The 17,591-nt window shown below is 42.3% G+C and overlaps 1 protein-coding gene across 4 annotated transcripts in view; it reads left to right on the forward strand.

The window, feature by feature from the left end:
* The window catches only part of KDM2B (lysine demethylase 2B), a 103,923-nt gene that overhangs the window by 3,541 nt on the left and 82,791 nt on the right, over positions 1-17,591 (forward strand). For all 4 annotated transcript variants that reach the window (XM_063173068.1, XM_063173065.1, XM_063173066.1 and 1 more), the window contains exons 3-4: positions 980-1,058; positions 4,745-4,791. In XM_063173068.1, the coding sequence (XP_063029138.1) occupies positions 980-1,058; positions 4,745-4,791 (126 nt within the window). The remainder of the gene's footprint in view (positions 1-979; positions 1,059-4,744; positions 4,792-17,591) is intronic.

A 17,591-nucleotide genomic window follows, 5' to 3' on the forward strand; every position in this document is an offset into this window, starting at 1 on the left:
ATTGCCAGGCAGTGTATGGAAAGGCTTTGTAAAAGTAATTTTTTCCTGTAAAATGGGGGAATAGCAGAGCCATAGAAACAGTCCATGGCTGCTGCAGGAATTCCTCTGCTCTCTGTGGCAGAAGGCTCCAAACTGAGTGTGGGGTTTTGTAGCCATGGCTCACCCAAATCGCTGCCTTGTAACTTCCTCTCTAATCCCCAAATCACTGCTATTGTGTCAGACCATGCATAGAGAAATCCCCAGGAAAGGCCAGTCCTGGGTAATCCTCAGAGAGGAGCAACAAGGTAATTCTGGCCAGTGTTAACATGACAAATTTATGTTTAATTTTCACTTTGATTGTGTATTATACTGTGACTCCCCACAATTCATTTTTCACAGACTTCCTAAGTGCTAGGAGCTGTGTAAAATCTGACTATCAGCTCCTGGAGTTACATTGCTGATTAATTAAAAGAAAAGTTGTTCTGTTGAAACCAAGAGTAACCCCCACATAAAAAGAATTATGTGTTCATGGAATTAGAGCTCTCTGGTAGAACCAGATAATGCTCACAAGGAAACATGTATTTATCTGAGTAGAAATGTGTAACTTAGAAAATCTAAACTTACACATACATTTTAAACTACACATTTGCCCAAAAATACCTGACTGATTTCAGTATTTGGTCAGGATTTTCTTTTAACTGTTAATTTGGTATTTCATTACAGCCTGGGTGTTTCAACACAGACCTTAATTGACAAACTGACTGGCTTCTATTTTATGTGCATCAGTGAACAGGAAAAATAGGGAGCAGCTGGGACAGCATTGTCTGTCACTGGGTTTCCGGTTTGGATCTAAAATATGCATTCTCTTTCTATTTCTCTTTAGGTGATAGGGAGTTCTTTGGTGAGAAAAGGGAAATGGGGAGAGTCTGAGAAAATGTAACTGTGAGGTGCCAACACCATTGTAATTGCTTTTGGATGTTGTTCTTATTCATTTCCACAGATTTCACTTTTGAGTATGTGCAAAGAGAAGCTCTCAGAGTTCCCCTCATCTTCAGAAATAAGGATGGACTGGGCATTAAGTAAGTTACAACCAACTTTTGGTGATTAATAAATGCTTTTATAAAATAACCATTATGCTTTTTACTTGTATCTGATATTTCTTTTGATGATCTCAAAATGGATTGCAATTAGTAAGACTGTCAGCACCCTTGAGAGGAGGAATGATTATTTTCCACTTATAAACAAGCAGATAATGAAGTCTGTAAAAGTTAAGTGCATACAGCATGGTACTACACAGTCAAAAATATGTCAGCAGTGAAAGTTAGGAATGAAATCCAAAGGTTTTTGCAGCCAATGTATGCTGTAATGACAGAACAAACTCCCTTCAGTTTTTAACTTCTCAATTCTTTCATTCATTGCAGGTGGGATTCTAATGATGCCTGTCGTTTTCCATTATAATTATGTCTCTTCAGAATGTTACAGCTTTGTAAATATTTAATAATGTCTAGTTAAATATGAGATTACTGGAGCCTTTTTGAGGTGGCATTTTGTTAATATCCAGTATAAAGCATTTGGCATTTTAATAAGAGAATCCTGCAACTTTGTTTATGACAGTGACAGTGTCTAAAAGAGAAGTATTAAAAGCATTATCAGTGTTTAATCCATAGTTTAGATGAATGTTCTTTGATACTTTTGGAAATTAGGATCATGTAACTGACTATTGCTGAAAGAAAGAGAAATAATTTTTTGAAAGCATCATTACTTTGCTCAGTTTCACCTTGGTTTCCAGCTGTGGAACACCTCCCAGTTTAGGGGAACAAGGAGTTCCAATTGTTAATTAAAAGGAATCAAGGCACCCCAGTATAATTTAAAGAGAGAAAGAGACAAGCAGAGTTTGGGGTATTTGACAAGCATGTGTCCTTTTACTATAACAACAAACAGGAGCTGCTGTGGTGCTTCTGGTGATGTAGTGAAATTGTTTTACATGTTGAACTCTGAACAAGAAGTGCTCAGTAGGCTCTCTCTGTATGCATTGGTTTTAAACTGCTGCTTCTAAGGGACAAGTGGGAAAAGCTTCAAGAATTTCTTCCTGAGAAGCCATGAGCTGTTCAGTGAGGCTGGGGAGTGTTTGGGAGGCAGAGCAGCACCTTCCCAGCACCCAGATCCTCCTCCTGGGGTTGGGGAAGTTCACATGAAATTCCCCTCAGTTCAAGAAGAAAACTGGGAAGATGTTTCAGTTGCCACTGCTGTGCCAACGGTACCAGTTCAGGTCCAGAGTGAAGGAGTGTGGAAATGAGAGCTCATCCTGCAGACACAAACTTTCCTGGGCTTCAATCACAGGAGGCTGTGAACATCTGGATTGGGTGATCCAGATCTGTAGGGTGACTTTTGAGATACAATGGTCTACAACATACATGACATAAGATAATTTTTTGACTTTTGACGTTTTGAATATCTGCTGATGCAAGCTTCCACTTGTGCTTGTGCTGAGCAATCAGCCTGCCTGTCTGTGCCTGGCAGGGGTACAGAGCTGAACAGTTTGGTTACTGTGCTTGGAGGTGCTCTGAAATGGCAAGGAATGAGAGGAATGAGGAAAAATCCTTACAATGAAACTCTGCAAATTGCTTCCCTCTGTACTTGTGACCATCATGAACGGCTACTTGTAGGTCTGAAAGCAGGAAAGCCCCACTGTGATCTCTCAGCAGAGGAGAAGCTGTTTTTCTTGGAGGGCGGTTTCCAAGATTGTAACTCAGGAAGAGAATGCTCTTTGCAGAGGTGTTATCTCTTATCTAGCAGCAGTCATCTCGCATTGTTTTGTAGTTAATCAGATACCTGTGCTGGCCAGAGCTCATCCTCATTAGGATTTGAATAGGTTCTCTAGCAAATCTTTAAACCTTTGCAAAAATGCACCCAGTGCAGACTGAGGCGTTTGCATTTCTTTCTCTGAGGAAACCAGCAACACAATTTGTTTATTACAGACTGCTGAACATCTCCAATGTACTCAGTCACATTTTGCTGTTAAGTCACCCTGCTGTGCTATTCCTCACCACCTTTTATGATATTTGAAATCTTTGGAAGCATTCATGGATGCATTTGTCTGAAAATTGCATAACATCAAGGGAAAAACATTTCTGCACAGTTCTTGAATTGCTGCTGTTCTGGATTTATAAACACAAAACCAAATGACTGGTGACATTCAAGAAAACAGTTGGTTTGGGGATTTTTGCTATCATAGTTTTGTAGCAAACCAGCCCTAATTGTGTAAGAGGGAGTGTGGCAGTTGATTTTTATTTTGATTTATATAAATATGAAAAAGATTGCCTATCTAATTATTGGACATTTCTGACACCAAACACAAGCAAGCTGTGTCATTTGCAGACAAGCCTGGCATGTTCTTGTTGCCCACAAATGGTTCCTGTCTCTTTTCCCCTATTTCTGACTTTCTAGTGCTTGGAAAGAAAAGATGAGCTCTGAATGAACCCTGAAGGTCAGTAGATTCAGGCTGTTTCATTCCAGAGAGGGAGTGAATTCCAAAGCTGTGAGGCCCTCACAGCCAAATGCAAAGATGTGAGGGTTGGCAGAGAACTAACAAAAGATACTGTCCAGCCTCTGCATCCCACCAGAGAAGGTGATAAGGGTAAAAGAAAGTGGACAAAGAGAATTTGGCAAGTAGTTCTCAAGATATGTGCATGCCAGTAAATGTAGTTTTTAACTTTACCTTTCAGTGTTTTCGTAATAGTAAAAATTATTGTTTTGCATGTTTGCCCATGGGCTGGATTATTCGAATTTTCAACTAAATAATGTCAAAAGTCCAGAAGAAAATTGTTTATCTTCAATGTGGGGCAGTATGAGAGGGGCAGAGCACTGAGCTGGCACGTCCCACTGGGCTGTTTTTCATTACAATTCCTTAGTCAGCTTTTGTGCAATGTGAAGTGTGAAATATTGTCAGTAAAATGAAGTCAATCACCCTTAAAACCTCAGCACTGTTTTTGTTTTCTTTTTCCATCCAGTTTCTATGCTGCAGAATTTTACTGTCTCCCTGACATGTAGAACTCACTTCTGGACCAGGCTACTCTGTAATTACATTATGCCCTAAAACACTGCCTGTGTTAGAAGTGATCCTGTAAATGCATCAACATCCCTGAACCAATTATGCTGCCATTTAATTTAGCTCTGAATTAGCCCAAATTGAATTGAACAATTTCCCAACCCACCAAATACAGCTGGGATGTCTTCTGCCAGACAAGGAGGTTTGGAACAGTCATTAAAACAACCGGCTTTATTTTTAAATATTTTTAAAATATATTTTATTTCCAAGCCATGATTCCAACCTGTGATGATGTGGCTTTGAGCAGGTTGTTTTACTGCTCTGTGCCTCAGTTTGGCAAGTGTGATAATGCTCACCTTGGGGAACAGACATGAGGCATCACGAGTTGCTTAACAAGCTGTAAACATTTAGGATTTTATTGAAATCGCTCCCAACCCCTTCCCTTCTCTCCCTCTCTGGTGCTGATAAAAAGTGCTCAAAAAGACACCTCTTCTCTTTCATTGTGAGTAGAAAAACTGTTGTACACTGCAAATGCAAAGATGTCATGTGTGTCATTAAAACTTGCACTGTCCACACTTGAGAGGGGCCTTGCTTGACTCCACCTCCTGCACTATGGACAAAGAGCACCATACATTTATTTCTCCTTTATTATGGTAACGAGAGTGTAGCCATGCTTATCTTGACAGTATTTAACTTTGCTTTCTTTGCTAATTACAGAATGCCTGACCCGGATTTCACCGTTCGAGATGTGAAGCTATTAGTGGGTGAGTTATTTTGAATGCACTGGATTAACTCTATACAGAACAGAATTGCTTTTAAATACTTGTCCAGTTGTGTTTGTAGACATTTGTGATAACTCTCAGAATCTGGGAGAAGGCATGGAGAAGCAATTTGTAAATTAAAAAGCCTGGGAGAACCCTAATTAGTAGTTGTGCTGACCGGACTCGGATCTCATGCTGGATAATTGGCCTTTGGAAGGGAGGGAATGCTTTTGCTCTTAACAGGTGTCCTGCAAACACTTTTGTGATCCTGGAAAGCAGCAGCTCTATTCATTGAATTCCTATTTTTTATTTTTAAATCTGTAGTAGAGCATCTGTTTGTAAAGGTGTGACTGGAGCTGTATCACTTTTTGCCTGTGTTCTCCCCTCAGTATTTATCAGTGTCAGGCCAGGGTGGTGCTTTGAAGGAAGGTTGTAAAGAGAGGCTGAGCACAAACTGCCTGGCTTTTGATGAGACATAAACCAGAGAACTGGTGACTGTCATCAGTTGTTTCCTAGCAATCTTTGCAAAATTAATGTTTTTTAACTCCAAGAAAAGCTACATCTTGACTAGGAGATTACACTGTATGTCTCTTTGAAATCTGTTTTTACTGAAGATGGGCGTGTTATTTATTGTTATCTGAAATTGTTACTGAATAGTGATCCTGCACTCCATGAAGTTGTCACTGTGGAGCAGGCTGGATGTTGGATGTGTTGGCTGCAGTTCTTCTTGGAGATTTTTAACTGCATTCCTGCTAGTTAGAATTAAATCAGTTTATTTACCTGTCCTGTGGCAGCAGTTTATCTTTAAAATTAGGTCAAATGCTGCATTCTGAAAGACAAGTGTTTTTAAAAATTACTCTTTGAGTTTTATTGTCAACAGGAATATCAAGTCTGGAAAAGATGTAGGCAAGAAAAACAAAGGAGAGGAACTTGTGCCTCATTTCTGCTCACTTGGGGTTATCAGTGAGAGAGGGGTTATCTCTGATAACCTTCCTTCACAAACAACTCAGCAATGTTGCTTAATTTATGACCATTTATAAGCTCAGGAAAAAAGCCCCAAATATCTGGCAGAAAAGGTTTGGGAAGTAGGGTAGGAAGTGTTGTTTGATGGTCAATCTGCATTAAATTACACAATAAACTCCTAAATTTTATGGATTTCCTAAATACCTGCATGTGCACATTTGCAGGTACAGAAAAAAGCCTTTTTGCTGAGGAGGAGCTTTGTATAATTGTATAAACCCTGTAATTATCTGGACCCTGTTGCAGTTTTCTGAACTTGTTCCATGGCTGATAAATTTCAATTTCTGTCTCTGAGGCTGGAGCTGAGGGTCTGACGTTGAGGTGTTTTGGAACAGTGTAGTGTTGCATAACAACAGTGTTTTTCCTGTGTAACAGTCAGAGTGTGGGAGTTGCATTTCCTCAAGATTGATGTCCTTTGAAGTGTTGGGGGGTGGAGATTCCTGTGTACATGGCCAGCAAAGCGAGAGGATATTTATAAATAAAATTGCATTTATGAAACAATAGAGCAGAAATAACATTTGTAATTAACTTTGACATTAAGTTTAATGTAAGAGCATGCCTGCTCACAGCTGGATCAGCAATCCCTGGACCTGCTCTGGGCCAGATTTTACATCATGGATCCTTTTAACATCATGTTTGGGCAAACTCCCTCTGGAGTCATTGTGCTGAGCCCAAAATGTGGTCCAGAACATTGTCACCTGTCCATTTATAATACAGCTGATGACTTTTGGCATCACAGGTGGAAACTTTGAATCAAAAGATCTAAAATATCTGTGAGTTGTACCTGAACAATCAGAGTTCTTGTGGCAAATCGTTTTTCTCGCTGTGGAGTTTGTGCTGGGTGGAACAGCCACATTGACACTGAGAGCACATGGGGGAATTCCTGTCTCCATGCCAGACTTTAAAATTATCTACTCATTATTTCTGGAAACACTAGTGAGCATCTTCCTATAGCATATCATTGCTGATGTTTTTTTATAGTTTTATGTTACATGTGTTACACTCACTGCCTAACGTTCAAATAAAGGACATAAAAGTCTTGTTTTGTTAAATCTCCTGTCACTGGAAATGTTGAGATGTCATGGCAGATCCCTCAGATCTTCCTGAACCTCCAGGTTTGCATTTCCAATGTGTGGTATTTTGAGAACTTATTCAATCCTTTGCTGAACCTGGGGAGGGAAGGATGTTGGTGAATGTGAAGTGGAATGATCATAACTCTGCATCTGACTGTGTGTGGGAGTAATAGAGAGAGAACACAGTCTGGAAAATGTTGTTGGCTTTTTAAATGCTCATCATCATAGTTTGCTGGTGCTTTTTAAACCTCTCATTTCTTCTCTTTTCTTCTTTGAATCAGGGGAAACACATTTGTTACAGAACCCTTTAAGGACATAGTGCTGACTTTTCCCAAAGCACATAAATTCCATGGGAAGTTTGGGAGCCTTTGGTCCCAAACTCTGCTGAAATCTTACTTTCTAAATCTTACTTTCTATTTCTAATGTGACTGTTGTACCATCTTCACAGAGGAGAACCTAAAAGTCACAGGGAAATAACATCAAGCTTTAAATTTCCCATTGAAAACTCTGCTCTGTGGCAGTAATAATGAGAATAAAAAAAGGATGGGTTGGTTGCTGTTTTTGTATACTCTAGCTTAGGTGTCTCTTTTTTAGTCTTTTGTCAGACTTCCAAAGAAACACTGACATTGCTTGAAGGATTTTTCTGTTTTCCTGGCTTAAAAAATGCAGCAAGCAGCTGTAATTCAGTTTGGTGATGTTCATGACCTCCTGATTGTGACACAAGTGCCTGACTGTGCACCATGTGCAATGTGTGTGTGAAGCTCTGCCCTACAGCAGCTTTCCTTTCCAGAGCCAGACTCCCACCTCCACCCAAACCATCTCCTGGATGCTCTGGAAAACCTGAGCTGATGGATTAATTTCAGCAGTTGGAAATGTCTCATCTGTGAAATGGCTGTGAGCCAAGAATACAAATGGAGAAGTGGAAAGGAATTCCTGGCCTGCTCAGGAACTTGAGACAACTCTTGAAAGATGTAAAGCTCTGTTGTAATTTAATAACTTTTCAGCTTTGTAATTTCATTGCATAAGGTAGATTTGATTGCTAATTCTGAAGGGCAGAATGTCCCTGTCATCTCTTCATAAGCTGATTTAAAATTTGATTGAGGGTCATTGGCCCTCTTAGAGTGTCCTTAAACATCTGCCACATCTGCACAAAAACTTTGGTGTCATTTCTGCAGGGGTGCCTGTCACAGATGGGCAGAACAGCAAAAGTGTATTTTCCCAGACTGTCAGCTCTGCACACAGGTACCTGTGTGAGAGTTTTATGCCTCTCTGTACTCTGCAGAAAAGGGGAATTGCTTGTCTGGGGCTGAGCAAGGAGCAAGGAGCAAGCCTTGCTCAGCAAGCTGCTGAAAGCCAGGGCTCCCTGCTCACTGTGGGCCCTCTCCAACCTCTGCCAGTCCTGAATTCAAGGACTGAATGCAGTCATTGTTTCAGTCTTTGATGTCACAAAACCAAAGCATTCCATGTTGTCATTTGTTTGAATTTTGTCTTTATATTGTCCTTCATGGACGTCACACAACCTGAAGCTGGCAGGCCTGAGCACTTTTGGAAGCTGTGAACCATGGAAGGGAGAGAGAGAAAGGAGGTGCTCGTGGATGTGTGCCTCAGCTCATCACTCTGAGCTCCTTGCTCTTGCTCTGATTACTTCTTTTTATTGGGGCTTTGTTAGAGGTTTTCTTGGGTCTCCATGGGTTGAATTTAGAGGAGTATCTGCTTTTCTGTGGCACCTGCAGTGCCTCCCCCTGTGACCCTGCACTGCCTGGGTTGTCCCAGTCTGCCCAGGAGCTCTGTGGGTAGGGGTGCAGGCCCTGCAGGAGCACAGTGTCTCTCTCTAAACAGCAGTGGCCACTCTGGATGTATTTGCATTTATTTCTAATTTTTAGCTGACCTATTTTCACTTTGCTTGCCACAGGCACACAGTCTAAGGCTATGGAATCCCAGCTTTTACACTCACACCTAAGTAAAGTAAATAAAAACCAAAATGAGTGGAAGTGGTGCTGGCTCTGTGATGTGCACCAGCTCTTCCCTCTCTGCAGCTTTGTGTGTGTGCCAGGGTAGGTATTTGCTGTGCACCCCCAAAGTGGAGCTTGCAATCCCAGCAGGTGGCAAAAGGGGAGATTTCAAACATGCTGAGGATTGTAAGAAAGAAAAGAGACTTTGGGTTATTGTGATCTCTGGGCTGAAGAGGTTAAAGTTGTGACCACAGCCGTCACTTCTGTAGGATCAGCAGCATTGTCCTATGGAATTCACCGTGCCCAGCCAGGCATTGTGTCAGTGGGAACAGTGCAAGTACAGGACTTAGACTATTCATGGGGTGGTCTAACAACTGACATCAACTCACTGATTGATTTTATTTAACTAACTCGCTATGGGTTTATTTATAGAATTCAAAAAAAAAAAGTGTTGGAGCAGCAGAGGATGTGTCATCAGTCAGGCAATTTGCTATTAAAATCTGATGCTGTAGACTGGACTGGGCCCTGATGCTCATAACTGTAGGAAATATTTGGTTGCTGTGCTCACAAACTGCACTGAAAGACTTTGGTGAATAAAGAATCCAGGCAAAGTTGAAAGCAGCAAAGCTTTTAATTGTGATACAATTTGTGCATTGAGGTATTGCAGTGAAGAGCAAATATAAGCAAGCTCCAGTAACTGTTGCAAAGGCCAATCTTCATCTGCCCAAGGAGATGATGCACAAGATGTGACCTAATAGATCATTTCAATATTTGATTCCTGTGGTTCTGTCAAATCCCTAAAGACCTGGCAGCAGCCTTTGATCTCAAGACAAAGGGTGAAAGGAAAACCAAGGCTCTACATATCCTGTTGCTTTCTTTGGTGGGAGTAGCTGAAGAAACACTTGATTATTGCTGGGATTTGCCTTCTCATTAGAAACACCAAAAGAACAGGAGCGGAGCCAAAAATTTCAGTTGCAAATTGACTGTTTAAAGAAATATGTGTGAAGGTCTGTGCCTCAACTATGAGTTTATAATCATGGTGTCAGTGGAGCAAGATAATAGAATAAGTTACATCATTAAATCCCTGATATTTTCAAGGGAAAAGTCCTATAAGTAGAGGGGGCTTGGCACTGCTAGGCAGGTCAGCCTTCCCTCATCCTGCTGACAATTTCTGGAGGAGATGCTGTGTGCTGTTCCACATCTGCTCATGGTTTATTCACTGAGTGCATCACAGTGCACTGAAGTGAGGATCTGAGCTTTCATTAACATCACTGGGTGAAATCAGACCTGCAAAGGAGTATTTCCTTGCTGTTTAGATTTTTTTTTTTTTTTTTCCCACAGAGGAGAGCCCTAAGTAAGGTTTGTGAAGTTTAGTATTGCAACATTTTCCTCATTCTAGGAGGAGCTGCAATTCTGCAGTGTGGTGGTGCACAGTAAAAAGTGTGGCCTTGTTTTCCCAGGTGGGAACCAGGCAGAAAAGTGAGATGATCTGCTCGAATCAGAATTTGGGGAGTCTCAGTTTCTAGTTTTCCTGTAAACTGTAAATGATGTAGTGAATGTAGGAAGCTGTGGCCTCTTTGTGCAGGGACTGTGGTGGGGAGGAACCAGTTCCCTGAGTAGTTAATGTCAGCAGGCTGATGTAAATAATTTAAATTCAGTTGGGACAGAAAGGATTGCTGCCCATCAAATGTACCAAACAGCCATAAGCTATGTGAGGCTCTGCATCTTTCATCCAGCCATTTTTGTTCTCTTAAATACACACACTGCTGTGGTCCCCAGGAATTCCAGTTAAAATGGGAATATGCATGCCAGGTACTTCACAGAGAGACAAGAGCCCCCTAACCCTTCTTCTGGAAGCAGATGATATTGAAAAAGGAATAGAAAGAGATATAAACATTGTAGGTAGTAATTATTCTGGCTCCACAAAATGTTTTATATACCTATTAAAAACTGTACACATGTTTATGGATGTGTACACACAGACATGTGTAAATTTCATTCAGCACTGAATCAAGAATCATAAGCAGTGTTTCCATGGAAGAGAGAATTGTGGTGCTGGTGGTGGCTGCAGGTCAGGTGGGTAAAGGCAGGAGGGAGGGCAGAGAGGTGTAAAACACTCCTTTTTCATTAGCATACATTTCTTGTGCTGTGTCTGCACAATGGTCCCCCAGCTGGCTGTGCAAAGCTTCAGCTTTTTGTTAGCAGCTACTCAAAAAAGCTGAAAGCAAATCACAGAAGTGTCCCTGAGTAGCTGCTTCCTAGTGATTTTTTGGTTCATTCCTCCTGCGTGTTTGCTGCTCCTCTCAGATTGATCTGTTCTGAAAATTGTATCATGCTTGAATTCACATCCAGCTACAAAGCGAGTCGAGAGGCTCGTAGTGTGGTCTGCAGGCAAGTAGGGGAAATTTTGTCTTAATCAATGTACAGTTCTCCATCCTGTGAAAGAAAATTAGCCTTGTAGATACAAAAGAAGGACAAAGCAGCCACACACTGCAGCTCAGAAAACTTTCCATCATTTCTGCTGAATAGGGACTCAGTGTTGCTTTTTCTATAGAGCAACGCTCCATTTGTTTCAAGGAAGTTGTGAAATTGGAGACCCAGAGGAGTGAGGAGGGAGACTCATTAGAGAGGCTCTGTTGTAAGGAGCACTTCCCAAAATTAAACTGCCTGCTCAAAGGAAGTGCAAAAGTCTGCCCCCAGACTTGCATCTCAGTCTTGATTAAGATGTATGGCTCTCCCCTGGTGTGGGGATTTGTGCTGTCAATGGGAATGGCAATTGGGAGAGCAGAGAGCTGAGTCAGGAGTCAGGAACTGCTCTGTCTCCAGCAGTCTGTGTGGAGGCACAAGGAGGAACAAGGTCTGTGCTCTGCTCCTGGGACCCAAATAATGCATTTTTCAAAACACACTGGGCCAGGCTCTTCTAGGGGAGAGGAGGCATCACTGATCTCATGGGAGGGGAGGTACTTGGATGAAATATTTCCATCACTGTAAGATTCCTCCTCTTATTTCTCATGGGGTTTTTGTGTCTCACTGAGTGATCTGTGGCCTGCTCTCTGGGTTCTGCTTTTTTGCTTTTCATGTGAGTGGGACTGTTGGAATATTAACAAAACTGAGTTAAAGGAACATCCACAGTTTGGAAGGCCAGTGTCTGTGTAGCTTTATACCAACTTGTAAACATGTTCCTCAGGCTGTGAGAATTCCAACTGGGGTACCTCAGCCTCTGGACCCTGCAGGTCACACCCTGAGTTCGTCAAGGGACTCAGATCCACAAGAGACAGCTGAGAGGAGCAGGGGATTCAAGAGCACCTTGAAGCAGGAGATAAGGATGGAGCCCTGCAGGAGGAGGCTGAACTTGGCTGTTCCTCACAAGTGACTGTAAAATAATTGAATGTCACTGCTATTCCTATTGATCTGAGGCTACCAGCCCAAACCCTGTGTTGTCAGGGAGCTGGGTTATGTACCTGCCTACAAACTTTCCAAAGGGAAAAATGGAGAATCACAAAGCAACTTTCATCAGGGCCCCACTCAGATTTGTCTCAGATGTTATTCAGAAACATGTGTTTGACATCCAGTCCATAAAAATAAATTGTTTCCTCTGTCATGTTGTTTTGTGACCAAAGCTTGTTTTAAAAACTTGCATTATTTTTTTTAAATGCTCTGTTTTTGAAGTCAAGTTCCAAATTGCTCACAGTCATGCTGTTGGCCTGTCAACATTCTTCATGCTCTAAACTGGGAAATGTGCTAAGTCAGGCCTGAAATCAGCAAATAAATATTTCCACTGAAAATGATAATTTCCCAGTGTCTGTAAGCTCAGATGGAGTCAAACCAATGGTCTGTCAACAAAGGGTTTAGAAGTACTGTTGGTATGAACTGGAGAGTCTCCTAACTGCTGCATTTATTTTTAAATTTAAGTAGTGCAAAGAGGAAACATATGGACAATAAGACTAAAATAAAATAAAATATAATGTGCTATTTCTTTGAAATGATTGATTCCAATTCTGTCAAGCAGGTTTCTCTTCCCAAAGTACAGCACTGGAGGTTTATTGGCTCATCCTTTTGTCTTTGTGCTTTTTTCTTTTCCCTTGAGCGACCTCTCCTGTTTTCTCTGTATCCCTCTTTCCTTGAGGAGGCTGCTGTGCTGTGCAGAACTTGTTTTACCCCCTAATTCCATAGAAGTTTGTGAGGAAGTCCAGGTAAATCCTTCCAGACTCCAGCAAGTGTTGTTAGGATATCTTTCCAGCCATGAGGCAATAGTGACAGAGAGAGCAGCACACTGTGCTGTGAGCAGGGCCAGGAGGATTTGGCAGGTGGGTTTTTGTTTCCCATGGAATCTCTCCCTCCTTTGTGGGACACCAGCAGTCCCACGTGTCAGTCAGACAGCCTCATGTGATTCCTGACCTCCTCCACCTCAGCCAGGGCTGGGGAGAATTACAAAGTTGTGGAGCTGCTCTGTGTTCTCTACTGAGCAGAATTAAAATTAGTAACTAGAGAGCAAAGTTTCTGAATGGATTTTTTTTCAAGTGAAGGTTCCATTAGTGATTTTCCTACAGTCTGAGGGCTCTAATTTATTGAAAATTGAAGTGGTTTATAGCAGCTCTGAAGGAACCCTTTGGGAGTTTGGCATCCACCAGTGTTAAGGTGAAGTGCATAAATAAAATGGAAATCTCTGTCTATTAAAGTGTTGTATTGCAGACTTTCAGAGGATGTTGCTTCATTTAGCACTCACTGGTTTTGTGCCTCTTAAACAGCTCATTGTTTAAGAAGAAAAGCTGCAGTCAGTAATAGCAGGAGGGAGCTGGGCTGTGGTTGGTGTCACTGTGGGATTTCCCCCAGTGCTGGCTGCTCATCCTTCCCCTGATGTTTGTGGAACTGTGCTGGGAAGAAGCAGGGAGCTGACCCCACTTAAAAAAAATTATTTAAGCCTCATCAGTTTCTTGAGTATTGGTGAACAGTTTGTATCATGAAACCAGGACCTAGGGCAGACAGAGGTTAAAACTTACCCAGTGTTCCTGATAGACTGGAAATAGAAACTTCTCCCTCTAACACCAATACCAGCTCTGGTGCCAGACCATCCTCTGTCATCTAAACTGGCTCTGGCTTTGCTGCTGCTGCCTGTTATGTGACCAGGGGAATTCTCTCTGCTCCTTGTGCTCCCTATTGCAGCCAACAATTTGCTTTTCTTGCCATACCAATTAAGCAACTCTAAATTGGCATCCTGCTCATTCTCTTCCTTCTCTCCTCACTTCTGGCATTGCTCTCCCATCCCCTCCTGTGTGCTGGCACAGCCTTTCCTCCTTCTCTTAGTGAGGTGGTTCAGGAAGTTGAACCAGCAGAAAACTCACACTGTCTTTCTCCCTTGCAGAAAGGTGGAGGAATTTATATGCATTTATTATTTTTACATTATTTTGGTGCTTGTTTAGCTCTCAGCACTACCCAGTGCTGGGCCAAGCTGTAATGGACACAGCCTTCCACCTCTGTCATTAGTTTCCACTGAGGCTCTGTGCACCAGAAGTGCCAGGTGAGCGAACTTTGAGCCATGGATTAGGCTTTCTGTGTAATAAAATAAATAAAAAAGAAGGCATTTGATGCTCTCTCATTATGCCTTTTTTTCCCTCCTAGAAGTAAAAATGAAATATTATAACACTCACTTGCCTATCTTTAGCACGTCCGCTGACTTGCCATTTTGGAAGAAGAACCAGTTCTATTTTTAGAGCTGAACTTCCTGTTTGAGCTCTCTTTAAGTTTGTCCTTTGCCTAACACAGGCAAACTCTTTTAAAAAATGTTAGTTAAACTGGGACAGTTTTGCTAAAAACAGTCATGTTCATGTCCAGATATAAACAGCAATAAATCTGCTTTGAATGAACATTACAACAAAAATATAATCTCCAAGAGAATGTATTTCCATGATGTCAGGACATGAAAGTGAAATTGAAGTGATGTGTTGGTGTGGTCGGGCATCTCAAAGCCTCTGTCTGCAGGTGGATTTAAAGATGAATTGTCCATGTGGAAAAACCAAGCAGAGCAGCTGTTTTAGAGTAACTCCCCACAGTCACACTGTGTTTCTGCAATAAGCATCCTCTGCTTTAGCTCATCCAGACTAGAAATGAGTGATCCCACCCAAGATCCTAAATATTTGATGGCAGTTGTTACTCTTTAATGTAATAATATACCTTAGTTCAAAACTACCTTCAAGTGCTGTGCCTTTACCTAAAAAAATATATATAAATATCAGCATGTTTGGAGGTTTGATGTAACCATAGCTATATATTTCTTCAGATGTTCTCATAAGTGTGGGTACAAGATGTGTGGGAGTGTTGCAACCCTTTGACACCTTCAGATGTCCCTCTAGACCAGAGGGGAGCTGCAGGATTGCTGGCACAGTGCACGTTGATGGGTAATGTGAGCGTAGTGGAAGGTCTTCTTCCATCTCCTAACTGCAAAGTAGGAGGGAAATCAAGTTTTCCTCATTATGGGCTGATCATGAGGCTTCAGAGGGCTGAAAGGTTCTAATTTTTATAACATTTTTCTATATTGCTACTGTTAGATATACTTTATGTTGAGACATTTTAGGAAATTATTAATTTAAATCATTTAAATAATTTAAATTATTTTTAATCTTAGAAGAAATTTTATAAGAAAAAGTTCACCAAAGTTATATCCCATCCCATTTTTTCTTGGACCTTGTATTATTTTTCTTTCTATAATTGTTATTTGTGTCCTCTGTGTTTTCAGCCACCTGGAGTATGCTTCTACTACAGGTTAATGCATTGGTATATAAAAAATTATATAAAAAAGTAAAATGCTTCTTTGTGTAAGGAATTATATATATATATAAAATATATTATATATATAACATATAATATATGTTATATATTTAATTTTTATATTTTATATATAATAATGTACTATATAATGTATATTAATATTAATTATATAAATATATATGTATAAGTATATATACATTATATTATATATACATTATATTTTTATATATAATTATCTATAATTACATAAATGTGTGTGTATATATATATATCAATTATATAAAAAAGTAAAATGCTTTTTTGTAAAAGGAATTTTTTCTAAGAGCTTTTCAGTGTCTGAAGCTTGGCACAGGGGATGCCCCCCTTGCAGCACAGGGCACAGGGGATGGATGCCCTATTGCAGCACAGAGGATGCTCCATGGCAGCACAGGGCACGGGGGATGATGCCTCCATGGCAGCACAGGGCACAGGGATGGATGCCCCCATGGCAGCACAGGGCACAGGGGATGGTGCCCCATGGCAGCACAGGGCACAGGGGATGGTGCCCCCATGGCAGCACAGGGCACAGGGGATGGTGCCCCATGGCAGCACAGGGCACAGGGCACAGGGGATGATGCCCCCATGGCAGCACAGGGCACAGGGCACAGGGGATGGTGCCCCCATGGCAGCACAGGGCACAGGGCACAGGGGATGGTGCCCCCATGGCAGCACAGGGCACAGGGCACAGGGGATGATGCCCCCATGGCAGCACAGGGCACAGGGCACAGGGGATGGTGCCCCCATGGCAGCACAGGGCACAGGGCACAGGGGATGATGCCCCATGGCAGCACAGGGCACAGGGCACAGGGGATGATGCCCCCATGGCAGCACAGGGCACAGGGCACAGGGGATGGTGCCCTGCGGTTCCTGGGCCCGGCGGCGCTGGAGCTGCGGGCAGCGCTGTGAGCGATGGCCGGGCTCGCTTCCCTTTGTTCTTCTGTGCCCTCTGGTGGCACTGAGAGCGATGGGATCGGGACGCGCCTTTAATTTGCTCCTACCCTGGCTGTGAAATGCAGGGGATGTCGGGAACAGCTCCGCTTGAGTGAGGACTTTCTGCTCGGGTTCGCACCCTCCCCGTTAGCAGGGGCATCATAATGGTCTCCCGTGGGCAGCAGAAGAATACGTGCTCCCAGCTCGGGGAGCTCCGGGGGATTAACTGGGATGCAAGTCAAAGCCTCGGTCTTTAGGTACAGTTAACCCGCTAGCGAGGCTGGCAGATTTCCTGAGGCTCTGCCAAAAACGCTGCTTTACAAACCGAGGATTTTTTCCTCATCAGAAGCACAAAGATTAGGCAGGAGCAGCGGGCCGGTCCCTCGGCGTTGGAGGTTGGTTTCTGGTTGTCAACACTGTATTGTACCTTCAGCACAGATCTCAATTCAGCCACAGAGGGTTAAAATAATTCCCCGAGGTAGCTTTATCCTCTTAATGGACAGGCTTGATAATCATTCTTACAGAAAGGACATTTCCTCTTTCCTCTGCTGTGGGGGAGTTGCACCTTTTCCTGCTGGTGCTGTGCTGGAGAAGAGACCACAGCCTAGAAAACTCTGGTGTCGTTTGCAGCTCTGATTCACACCTCCTGTGCATTTCTCATACTCTGCTGTGTGGTTCATGTTTGCATTGCTTCCACTGCTCCAAATATCCATGCTAAAATCACATCATGGAAAAGGATGGGCCATGCTGAAGGCTGGAGTCTGGCAGCTTGGATAACCTGAAGCTCAGGCAGGGGAAGGCAGTGCTTCACTTGTTAGAAATAAAAAATGGCAGTTGCTGGACAACAGAGGATATGATTACAGTCCCAGAATTTCCCATTCCCTGTTCCCTCTCTGGAAAATTGTTAAAATATTTTATACGTGAAGGGAAGTGTGGGTGCAGACTCTGCAGGGAGATCAACAAGAGCTTTGCTGAGCGACTTCAGAGCTGGAGCCCATCATTCCATCATCCCACAAGTGTCTGG

The sequence above is a fragment of the Melospiza melodia genome, chromosome 20, assembly GCF_035770615.1.
Source record: "Melospiza melodia melodia isolate bMelMel2 chromosome 20, bMelMel2.pri, whole genome shotgun sequence".
NCBI classification, from domain to species: domain Eukaryota; kingdom Metazoa; phylum Chordata; class Aves; order Passeriformes; family Passerellidae; genus Melospiza; species Melospiza melodia.